The sequence below is a fragment of the Gossypium hirsutum genome, chromosome A07, assembly GCF_007990345.1.
Source record: "Gossypium hirsutum isolate 1008001.06 chromosome A07, Gossypium_hirsutum_v2.1, whole genome shotgun sequence".
Classification (NCBI taxonomy): domain Eukaryota; kingdom Viridiplantae; phylum Streptophyta; class Magnoliopsida; order Malvales; family Malvaceae; genus Gossypium; species Gossypium hirsutum.
In genome coordinates this window covers 28,450,853-28,462,113 of record NC_053430.1, presented here as the reverse complement: position 1 = coordinate 28,462,113, position 11,261 = coordinate 28,450,853, and the positions used below count along the sequence as shown (strand labels likewise).

Genomic DNA, 11,261 nt, shown 5'->3' with positions numbered 1-11,261 from the left:
TAAAACTCAAAATTTTCTAATATTTATATTTTTGTCTCGAATTTTTCTTATTTTCCACACTTTCCAAAATTTTTACTAAACTATATTTTAATACTTGAAGTGCCTCTCTTTTATTTGATAAGAATTCTTTGTTTCTTTATAAGATTTATTGATTAATCTCAAAAAAAAATTAAGATTATAACTTTACTTATGATGGATTGCAAAGTTTAATTTAAAATTAAATGATTTTAAGATGTTGATTTTATATGAGATTTCTAACTTCTTGATTTGGTAATAAATTTTAGATTTTGTATTAATACAGATTCTTGATAAAATTAGGATTGATCGTATTTATAAATTTGAATTTCATGACTATTGATTAAAAATATTTAACATTTTTGTTTAGAAATTAATTTTGCTAGCGTGAATGTTGTGTTTGTGTTAATCTTGTGTTTGACATATTGCATTTTTATGACTATAAAAATACTTCGTCGTTTTTTAGTTTTGTGAAAACCTATTAGTGTTTTTTTTAAATACAATATCTAGAATTACTCATAATTTCTTCTCAACCCTCAAATACAAGTTATATAATCATGAAAAAATATATAAATAACGAATTTATTTTTGTGTCCTCAATCTATCTTATATTTCGTATAATTTTTCATAGTAATTATCTTTACTAAGTTGTTATTTTAATAAATTATAAAAAATTAAATCCTGAACTTTTAGTATATAAATTTATATAATAAAATTGTTTGATATATTAGTAAATGTAATTGTGTTATTAATATTTGAAAATTATTTATTTCATATTTTTAAAAATATTGATAAGGGTAGATAATTCATCTGTTAACACATTAGAAAGTGCATGGGTAATTATGAAGTGTACTTTTTTTAATATTATTTTAATAATTTTATAATACTATTACATTGATTTATCAAATATTAATATTATTTATTAGTTTATATGAATTTTTCGAAAGTTTTAAAATTTTTTTAAAAAAAATTATGTGGAAAAAGCGAATATTGTAGGTTATGGTTAATGTAAATAATTTAACATTTTTAAATAAAAAAGATGAAAAATAGAAAGAAATAAAATATTAATAAAGAAAGGTTTATGAAATCCAGGGGTAATGGTGAACACCTGTGCATGGGAGGACGACCGGTATCTTTCAGGTTACAGTGTTGCCACGCGGGAGCCAGGACGTAAGTCCGTTACTACCAAAAAAGCTGTGAGAGAAAGGAAACAACAATCTTTGGACTTGAAACTTTGAATGGTTAATATTGAAATGAATCCTCCTGGTTTTTTTTTCTTTACTTTTTGCTTCACCATTTCCTTTTCTCTATGAAATGCGACCAAACGTAAAAGAAAACTAAATCACTGTTATTTCCCTACATTGATTCACGCACGCTCTCCTTTACTGTTCCCTTCTTTCCCCTTTACCTGAATTCCCTTTTTTGTTTTCTCATGCAATTTTGCTTCATCCCTTTCGCTTTCCTACTACTCAGTGAGTCTTCCTCTTTCTTTCTTATAGTTAAACATGAAATAATTCTTTACCTGTTGTTATGCTTTGATCTCTGCTGCTTGCTTCTGTCGTTGATAGCTTTTAATGTTTTTCCCTTTTTACTGAAATTTCCAGCTGTTTTATCTTATTTATCTCTCATGGTACTTGATTGATTTTCTCTAGATGAAGAATTTATTATCCTGTTGTTGTAAATCTGTTCGTTGTCTTCTTTTTGCTGCCTTCTCTTTCTTTTCTTCTTTTCCCTTAACTGGAATGAACTGTGTATTAGATATGTATTTTGCACTGGATTATTGTTGTGAAAGTTTGACTATGTTTATGTTGTTCTTGTTTGATGTGGTAGCTATGCTGCTGGTTTTGATCTAAGTCAAATTAGATTTATAATTGGGATGTCATGTTCTTGCTCTTCTACCCTTTCTTTTTCCCCTAAAAAAACTTTGTGCTTTGCAGGTACATTTCGTTAGTGAATCAAGTTTTTGCTTCTTGTTTGGCATCTCCATATGACTATTCTGTAAACCAAATATCCTACTGGTTTCAATGGGCATAACAAAGATTTGCCCTTGGAAATCAGGGGATAATAGTTGTCAGGTTCACATTCCTGGCTCATTAGAAGATGAAGGCAAGGGAAAGGAAGATAACCCTGTATATGGGGCAGACTCGGGTAAGGATCTCGATGACTGTGACTTGGAGGGAATTAACTGTGAACTGTGCATGGTGGAAGGTAAGATTTGTAGTATACCGTATGAACTCTTTGATCTACCTGATTTGAGGGAGATATTGTCATTGGAAACATGGAACTCATGCTTGACAGAGGAAGACAGATTCTGTTTATCAGCCTATCTCCCAGATATGGATGAATGGACCTTTTGGTTGACCATGAAAGAGCTCTTCGGTGGTAGTGATTTGTATTTCGGGAATCCCATGGATGCTTTTTTCAAAAGAGTGAAAGGTGGATTTTATCCTCCCAAGGTTTGTTGTCTCAGAGAGTCCTTGCAGTTTCTTGAGAGGAGAAAATATTACTACACGTTAAGATCTTATCATGACAAAATGGCACAAATGTTCACAGACATGAGAAGGTTGTGGGATGAGTGTAATGTGAGCACTGGTGTTCAAGAAAGACTTTATATGTGGAGAACAAGGGGGAGTTGCAGGGATTCCAATTTGCTTGACCTTAATGCCGTGCCAAGTGATGGATATCTGTTAAATGAGGATGCTAACTCAGATTCAGTCACGTGCCATTTGCCAAGGAGAATGAAGACTTGGGAAACTGTTAGTACAAAAAACATTGTTGCCAGTCCATCTGCCGATGGAATGACTATTATTGCTGCAAACTACAGCACAAAGGGTGTTCTGAAGGTTAACACTTCCGGCAGTAATGCAATTCACAACCACAATCAGAAGTTGGTTGTAGGTGACAAATCGGAACAATGTCTATCAGTGCCAAAGGGTCTGTTGAAAGCAGTAACCAAAGTTCCTTCTGTTCTCCCATCGCTATCAAAAGTGTGCTCAAGAAGGTCACAAACAGCATTGCTTGTTGGTGCTGGTGCCCAAGTTTTGCGGGACCCCAAACCCGAACGTACAATCTTGGGAAATGCAGGTGGTTTTAGTGGGTCATCGTTTCTATGGCAGAACATTGTTGGTAGCAAAATGAATCCTGAGCGATCTGGATGTATGTTAAATCACCAGGATTGTACTTTCAGAAGCAAGGAAGTTGACTTTGCTGATTCAAAGAGACACAAATTGGGTGGTGAGAATTTGTGGAAGAACTTTGACATGGGAAAGAGACACAAAGGAAATGGAGATCGCATGCAGGAAAAGTTTATGGCTTTTCCCAACCAAATAAAGACCCCAAGTGATTTTAATGTTGAAAATTCAGAGAAGACAAATAAACCTAGTGTTTCAAAGAGGCTTAAGTATGATCTTCCCCTTCCATTGACTTACAAGCGAAGAAAGCCTCAAGCCAGAAACACATCAGACCTCACCAATTCACTCAGAACAGGTATCGATATAAGAACTAGTAGTTCAAAAGAATCAAACCAACCTTTAGGGAACAGTGTAAATGCATTCAAGTTTAAATTCTTGGGTCCTATGAACGGGGAATCTTAAATAGCATGTCGAGGAACAAAAATGTAATTACTTCCTTAGTATAATAAAAACCATTTCTTATGGTTCTAAACATAAATGCCTCCTTTGTTTCAGGCTCCCACTCTGTATAAATCAGGTATATATTGCAGAAAGGAAGTGATATAATCTGCTTTCATTTTCTAATGGTATGTAATAAAAAAGAAATTGGGTTATCGGTTCTAACCTAAGAAAAGGATTTAAGCAAGATGCAATCCAATTGCCAATGTTGTTTAAGAAAAGGATTTAAGCAAGATGCAATCCAATTGCCAATGTTGTTTGTTACTTTTGTGTTCAAAAGAAGTGGAAATAATAACCCATGGATTTATATTGATCTTGCGAGTTTTAAAAAAATAATAATAATCCATTTTTTATTTGACATAATAGTTGGATTATTTTGTTTAGTATATAAAAAACAGAAAAGGATTGTACGAAAATATAATTTAACTTCATCTCTATCTCTTTCTAATAGAAATAAAAAGTTGAAAATCGGAAGAAAAAATCTAATTTGTCAAATGATGTAAAATCACTGTTTTTTTTTATGCATTGCTAAAAAAGATAATACATTATTTGGTATCTAAATTTAGTTTTAATGTTTAATTTAGTACTTGAGTTTTTTTGTCTCAATTTAGTACCTGAATTTAGCTTCAATCTTTAATGTGGTATCCAGACTAAATAAAGAAAAACACTTGAGTATCAAATTGAAAAAAATCAAGTACCCACGTGAACATTAAAGCTTATCTTGGGTACCAAATTGAATATTAAAACCAAACTCAAGTACCAAATAGTATATTAACCCATTTAAAAAAATCAAAATTTAGTAAATATTAGTAAAAAAGAAATGGTTAGTTTGGCAGCTGGTTGAGCGAGAAATGAAAAGACCGGGTAATCCTGAGCCGTTAGCTAACTGCTTCGAACTCTCAGTAATTCTTAATGACATAACCCACAGTATTCTCCAGTCCCTCTCTGATGAAAACCTGAAACCTGACTCTGGTTTCCGATTTTTTCTGATGATTAAAATGCATTACAAAAAACTGCTTCTTCATCATCCCAATGCTATAAATCTCAGTGTTGGTGTCTTTCACAGGGAAACCAAATCTTCCCATTTTTTCTCTATGGTGGTATCTTTCTAACTGTTAAAGTTATTGATTTTTTTATTTTTTTTTATTTCTTCTCTTTTGATTATAGAAGAAGTAACAATTTGCTTATAAAAATTGGGTTTGCACGATATAATGTTTGATTTATGCACATGTAAGAAAGAAACCTGAAGAGGGGGGAAACCGCTTATATTTTTTAAATGTCCGTAATGAGCATATTTTTATTAAAATAATATTATAATTAGCTTATAAAAATGGTAAAGGCTTTTATTCTACGTGTTTTAGGAATCTCGAAACTTAAACTGGGTTTTTTCTTTGGAGGAGAAATAAAGTCGGTGATGATGGATATTCATCTTGTTCTTGGAGCCATTCCTTGCTCCATTTTGAGGCAATTTTTATATATTTATTTCATTCCTTCTTCTGTGCTTCTAAATTCTAATGTTGACCCTATAAAGGAGGCATTAATTTGTCTCGAATGGAACTTTGTCAAATTTGCCCTTTGGTCGACATCATGTTTCATGTAATTAAATTTCTCATTATAAGAGAATCAAGACAGATTTTTATTATTTCATTTTTATAATGTAATTGTTTAATTTAGTGAGAATGTGTAAGCTCCTCTTCAAGCTTTCTGCTTTATATTTTATGATCTAGATAGCATAAAATGTTATGTGGTTGGCTTTTGCTTATTTTTAATCTCGAGATTGGGAACATTGGGATCCAAATTTAGGTAAGCAAAGTTCCATTTCTCAAGATATTGATTTTTCTTACTTTTTCATATTGTTGAGCAGTCATCAAGATAACAAAGAAGAGCAACAAACTGAACTGAACAAGTGTCAAGAAAAAGGCTTGTTCTTTGAGCTTTATATTCTTTCCTTAAACAAGAGAAATCTTTAATAGTAAGAATTTCTGTTTAGCACATCACAACCAAAAAATGTTGGGTTATTGCTGTGTTCCATCATCAAAGCTGCCACCATCTCACCACGACAAGATTCTGTCATCTTCATTCTTTAGTAATGCAGTGGGAATTGGGCAATGCAACAGTGCAATTTCTGGTATTCGGTTCGGAAAACTCGACATTTCTAGGAGGAAATGTTCCGCAACCAAAAGATGTTCCACCTCTGCTGTTCTAGCTGATGTTACCAAAGACTTCATGGTAACCTCCTTCTCTTTTGTGCGTTATGCAGATTCTTAAGTTGGCAGTTCTCTTTTGTGTTTTGAATTATGATCATTGAATTCGGGTGTTTCTCCAATCCTAAACGTGCAATCCAGGCTTTCCGGGCGAACATTTATCCGAAACAAGAGGCAGATCCCAAGACTGTTGCCTCTATCATTTTAGGGGGTGGAGCTGGAACACGGCTCTTTCCCCTTACTGGAACAAGGGCCAAGCCAGCTGTAAGCTAAGTTGACATGGTTTATGCCACCTTTAACTTTTTTATTAGATTTGGCTAAATACTTGTAACATTTGTTTTCTTTGATACACTACACGATCTATTAGGTTCCCATTGGGGGATGTTATAGGCTGATCGATGTCCCAATGAGTAACTGCATCAATAGTGGGATTAACAAGATTTACATCCTCACCCAGTTCAATTCTCAATCTCTAAACCGCCACATTTCTCGGACTTATAATTCGGGCAATGGTGTGACCTTCGGTGATGGGTTTGTTGAGGTAGGTTGAACAATTCTGAAGTTGTAAGATTCATCTTCTAGAACCAGATCAACGTTCCAAACTCTGTTACTGCATTATTGCTGGTGGGTTAGTGAGGATGATTGTATAACGTGGAGCTTTCAACATTTTGTTAACGAGATTAAACATTATGAGACCTCTCTATCATGTCTCTCGCTCTCTGCTACATATGCTTCTAATTCTGCTCCTTGTTTTGCCTTAGGTATTAGCAGCTACACAAACATCAGGTGAATCCGGAAAGAAGTGGTTCCAGGGTACAGCAGATGCTGTAAGACAGTTCATATGGTTGTTTGAGGTATGAAAAGCTTGTATGTCCTTTTTCTTTTTTTTTTTTAAGATTTTCCTCCTTCCTAATTGGTCTGTGCTCTACAAGTCATAAGTGTGGAAGAGTTTTATGCTACCTTGTGATATGTAGATTATACATTAATTCTTGAGTTCACCAATTTTGTGTAAATTTGTGGTAACCATTGCAGGATGCTAAACACAGATATATTGAGAACATTCTGATATTATCTGGCGATCATCTATACCGAATGGATTACATGGACTTCTTGCAGGTGAACTACAGCTGCCCACTTGATTCTTCACTTTGCAATTTTGTCTTTGACATTAATTCGTAGGCTTTATTAATGTCAATTTCTATTGCAGAAGCACATTAATTCTGGTGCTGACATATCTGTTTCATGTCTCCCTGTGGATGAAAGGTAATTATGAAACAGATAATTTGGAAAAAAAATTATTGCTCAGTTACAGTAATGATTTTAGAAACTGTATATTTTAGAAACTGCATTGTCAGAGTTGACATTGAGTATTGTCCAACAAATTGTTTATTAATATGAACAACAAATTGTCAGGATTTTAGTTAACTGTGCTTGCCTGGTCTAAGATTATATAGTACATGTAAAATGAACTGCAATACAAGAAATTGGTTCAAACATATCTTTCGCTTTTTCTTTTTCCTGGTTAAATAAATTGTCTTCTTATCCTGCAGTCGTGCCTCTGATTTTGGATTGCTGAAGATTGATGAAAATGGACAGATTAGGCAGTTCCTAGAGAAACCTAAGGGTGAAAGTTTGAGGTCAATGGTTGGTACTTGTCCTTTGTTCTTATGCATAAATTTTGTTTTAACTCTTAACTCTTAAATTGATTATTGATACTTCTTACCGTAACAGCAAGTCGATACAACTCTTCTCGGATTAACAGCTCAAGATGCAAAGAAAACACCATACATTGCATCAATGGGTATATATTTATTCAAGACAGATGTTCTACTGAAACTACTCAGGTAATGAAGGCTTAAGCTGCAAAAGATCTACCATAAACTGCTTCAATGTTCTGATTTGATTCAATTAGGAAAGATATACTATTATTGTTCTTCTCAGATCAACAATGCATCATGTTGTTTAAGAGATGATTGTTTTTATTTTAGATGTGAAAGATGGACCATTTTGGTGTATATGGTGGTAATCTTAGGTTTGTGCAGCAGCAAGAGATGATGTTTCTTTGTATTATTTTTGCTTCTTCAGGTGGCATTATCCAGAAGCCAATGATTTTGGATCTGAAATCATTCCAATGGCTATGAAAGATTACAATGTTAAGGTAGAGTATCAAAAGATAATCAGGGATCACTTTTACTTGAAAGTTAAAACTTGCCATTTACAATTTGTTTGTAGTGGAGTCCCCAAGTTTAAGTTATTTGTACATGGCAGGCATACTTGTTTGATGGCTATTGGGAAGATATTGGAACCATAAAATCCTTTTTTGATGCAAATTTGGCCCTCACAGATAAGGTAGTCCTCTTTTCAACTATCTCTGCAGTTATTCCTTATCCGACCGTGTTAGGACTTAACAAGCTGCAACTTGTTGTCTCCATGTTCAAAGCCCCCCAAGTTTCACTTCTATGATCCCCTAAAGCCAATTTTCACCTCTCCTCGGTATCTACCTCCATCAAGAATAGAGCAGTGCCGGGTAATAATTTCGTTTTGAATTCGAGTCTGATTAACTGGCATGGCTAACTCGATTCATATAAATGTAATGATCATGAAGTTACCCTTGCTTCTTGTAGGTCGTGGACTCCATAATTTCACATGGCTGCTTCTTGAGAGAATGCAGTGTCAAACATTCCATCGTGGGAATTCGCTCAAGATTGGAATATGGGGTGGAGCTGAAGGTAACTTTTACATTTCTGATTCATTCATTCAATAAGCTTCCTATTAACTTCACAGCATTATAGCTCTTACAATCCCTTAACCTTGGGTGGCGAAATTTCATCTTCTACACAGTTGCATCATATCATGTCATATCATTCCTCTTACTACCAGTTTAAATCCTCAAACTTTGTATGACCACTTTTAATGGAACCAATGGAAGCAGCCAGTCTCTAACTTAAATGAGAGTTTTCAGGATACATTGATGATGGGTGCTGACCATTACCAAACTGAAGCAGAAATAGCATCCTGTATATCAGAGGGCAATATTCCTTTAGGCATTGGCAGAAATACTAAAATCATGTAAGTTTCCTTTTAACGGTGTCTTCACAGATACATACTATGAGAGAATCTTATATGATATGATATGATATGCATTACAGTTACAACATTTAGGTCTTAGAACATCTTAGTTTTAATTTCTTTATGATGCTTGCTTATTGCTACTTTTTTCCTGCAGGAATTGTATAATAGACACAAATACAAGAATTGGAAAAAATGTTGTCATTGCAAACAAGGATGTAAGAATTGTTAATCTATTGGATTAATTTGTTTGACTGAAATAAAGTTTAAATATCCAATTGTGATTTTTTTTCTTTAAAGTACAAAATCAACCCGAGATATATAGTTCGGGGACTAATTTATGTATTAGCTTTTTTTTAATTGATTATGCTTATGTGGTTGATGGCTATAGTATTTATATTGTTTTTTTTTTTTTGGATGAACTGCAGAATGTGGAAGAGGCAAATAGACCATCTGAGGGATTCTATATTCGATCAGGAATTACTGTAGTGGTAAAAAATGCTGTAATTAAGGATGGAACAATAATTTAGTACTTTTCTTTATCAGCGAGAAAAATATGAATAAGTTGTTGGTGAGGTTGATTTATTGGAAGATGCAGTGTAAATTATTCCATTAATTTGTTTTTTAGAATTTTATTTTGCCAAATGATAATATTACGGAATATAAATAGTGGGGCAATTTAGTCTTATATTATTTGAATATGAGTAAATAAGTACAATTATCTATTTCTATTTTCATTAAATCTTTACTAAGTTGGTGTCACGGGTCAACATAATATCAACTTAGTTTTGAAATTATTAAATTACCTTTTGATATATATCTCTACCCAATAATCACACATGGCAAAACATGGTACAATTTGATAAGGACCCCCATAAACCTTAGATTAGGATCCTCTAGGGTGATCTTCCATTCAAGACCATCTGCGACGAACCCTCTAATCCCACTTGAGCCTTCTCAGAAACCATCCGCTCGGAACTTCCATGGGGACCACTAAGGCGTAACAATCTTGTACAACCTTAATAAGGAGAATGTTAGAGCAAGACCACACAGTACTACACATGGTCGCAATTGACATGTAACAACCCTACCACCTAGCTGACAACTGGCACGACCAAACAAGGGTACATTCTATATATGCCCCAAAGCATGAAAGACAAGGGATCCTTTCTTTCTCCCCAAGAAAACCTAAGTGTTTCCCAGGTATCTCCCCTCTTTTTCCTCCAATCTCTCATTTCCTTTCCTAATCTCCAATTCCAGCTCTCTGTTTGTCATAGGTGAATCGACTTCCAATCGCCACCACCTTCTCCTCCCTAACTCTTCCTTGTTGAACACTTATATAAACAATTGGTACGGTAAGTGTGGACCGAACCACCATTGCTCATTCTTCCACTGTTATCCCTGAGAATGTTGCAAACCCAAACTAAAATTCCTTTCAACCTAAGCATAAACACAACAGATTACACAAGTCACTAATCTGTCGTAATTTGATATCTCAAATTAGGCTCTCTTGAACGCTTGATGAGTTTGTTCTCGAGTAGTTTATGAGTCTTTTCCATATTTTTTTGTTGTTTTTCTTAAAATTTTCAGTGGCAATAATAGTTTTTCTTACTTCTATGTCATTGGGAGTCTAATGGTTGATTTAAGTTTATGTAGGGAGATGACTATGGCAAAACCTCGAGGATAACACCAACTGTCATGGGTGTCGCGACTTTAAAGCTAGGATGTTGCCACACTAACCCTTTATCACCTTAGGGGAGCAAAACTTCAATGAAAAACCAATCTGGAGCAGTCTAGCAAGGATGTTACAATGTCTTGACAACAATCCTTCGAGGTCGCGACTTCAAGTCGATGGTTGAAGTGAAGGAGCCCAATGCCACTGTCGAGGATGTCATGACACTAGCTAGGCTATGTCGCAACATCAAAAACCCTCAAGCTAAGATTGTGCCTACTTCCAAGAATGTAGTGAAACCAAAGCCTGGGTGTTGCAACATTGAAGTTTGATAGGGTAAAAAATACTGTAAGAGTAATTTTGTGTCCAACAACTACTTAAGTCAATTCCTAATCTCTAAGGGCATTTTTGTCAAATCTTAGAGTTATTGAATTTGTTGTATTAAAGGTCATTTGATGCCAAACATAAAAGAGGCTCTTGTATATCTTTTTGGGTATTATCTTTATTCCTTTCACCATTTTCAGTTTTGTAGGTTTTCATTTCTTAGCTTAGTTAGTTATTAGCTATTAATTTCTTCATTTTTACTGTAGCTTTAGCATTATTGTACTAAGATACATAACTTTCTTTTGTTATTTTGAGTTCTCTTTAAAGTAAACAATAAATTATATTCTT

General features: G+C 34.1%; 2 protein-coding genes across 3 annotated transcripts; both read left to right on the top strand.

Annotated features, from left to right (window-relative positions):
• The first annotated feature begins 1,228 nt into the window (after positions 1 to 1,228).
• LOC107953013 (uncharacterized) lies at positions 1,229 to 3,678 on the top strand. Its single transcript, XM_016888239.2, has 2 exons — positions 1,229 to 1,487; positions 1,953 to 3,678. The coding sequence occupies exon 2, from the start codon at positions 2,040 to 2,042 to the stop codon at positions 3,606 to 3,608; it is 1,569 nt and encodes a 522-aa protein (XP_016743728.2). The 5' UTR covers positions 1,229 to 1,487; positions 1,953 to 2,039; the 3' UTR covers positions 3,609 to 3,678.
• Positions 3,679 to 4,498: 820 nt separating this feature from the next.
• LOC107953012 (glucose-1-phosphate adenylyltransferase large subunit 4, chloroplastic/amyloplastic) lies at positions 4,499 to 9,605 on the top strand. 2 transcript variants are annotated; one of them, XM_041117901.1, is made up of 17 exons: positions 4,587 to 4,744; positions 5,509 to 5,616; positions 5,732 to 5,873; positions 5,990 to 6,112; positions 6,216 to 6,389; positions 6,610 to 6,702; positions 6,881 to 6,964; positions 7,056 to 7,111; positions 7,399 to 7,492; positions 7,580 to 7,692; positions 7,934 to 8,006; positions 8,117 to 8,197; positions 8,289 to 8,375; positions 8,473 to 8,577; positions 8,811 to 8,917; positions 9,075 to 9,135; positions 9,346 to 9,605. In XM_041117901.1, the coding sequence occupies exons 3-17, from the start codon at positions 5,871 to 5,873 to the stop codon at positions 9,445 to 9,447; spliced, it is 1,356 nt and encodes a 451-aa protein (XP_040973835.1). In that variant the 5' UTR covers positions 4,587 to 4,744; positions 5,509 to 5,616; positions 5,732 to 5,870; the 3' UTR covers positions 9,448 to 9,605. The 2 variants fall into 2 exon arrangements, with proteins under 2 accessions (XP_016743727.1, XP_040973835.1); XM_016888238.2 differs by having other exon boundaries at positions 4,499 to 4,744; positions 5,509 to 5,873.
• The last annotated feature ends 1,656 nt before the right edge of the window (positions 9,606 to 11,261 follow it).

Coding starts and splice junctions, on each gene's coding strand:
- LOC107953012 (XM_016888238.2), top strand. CDS start 5,652: ATGTTGGGTTATTGCTGTGTTCCATCATCAAAGCTGCCACCATCTCAC. Junction 8,007..8,116: donor TGAAAGATTACAATGTTAAG/GTAGAGTATCAA, acceptor TGTACATGGCAG/GCATACTTGTTTGATGGCTA. Junction 8,578..8,810: donor AATATGGGGTGGAGCTGAAG/GTAACTTTTACA, acceptor GAGAGTTTTCAG/GATACATTGATGATGGGTGC.
- LOC107953013 (XM_016888239.2), top strand. CDS start 2,040: ATGGGCATAACAAAGATTTGCCCTTGGAAATCAGGGGATAATAGTTGT.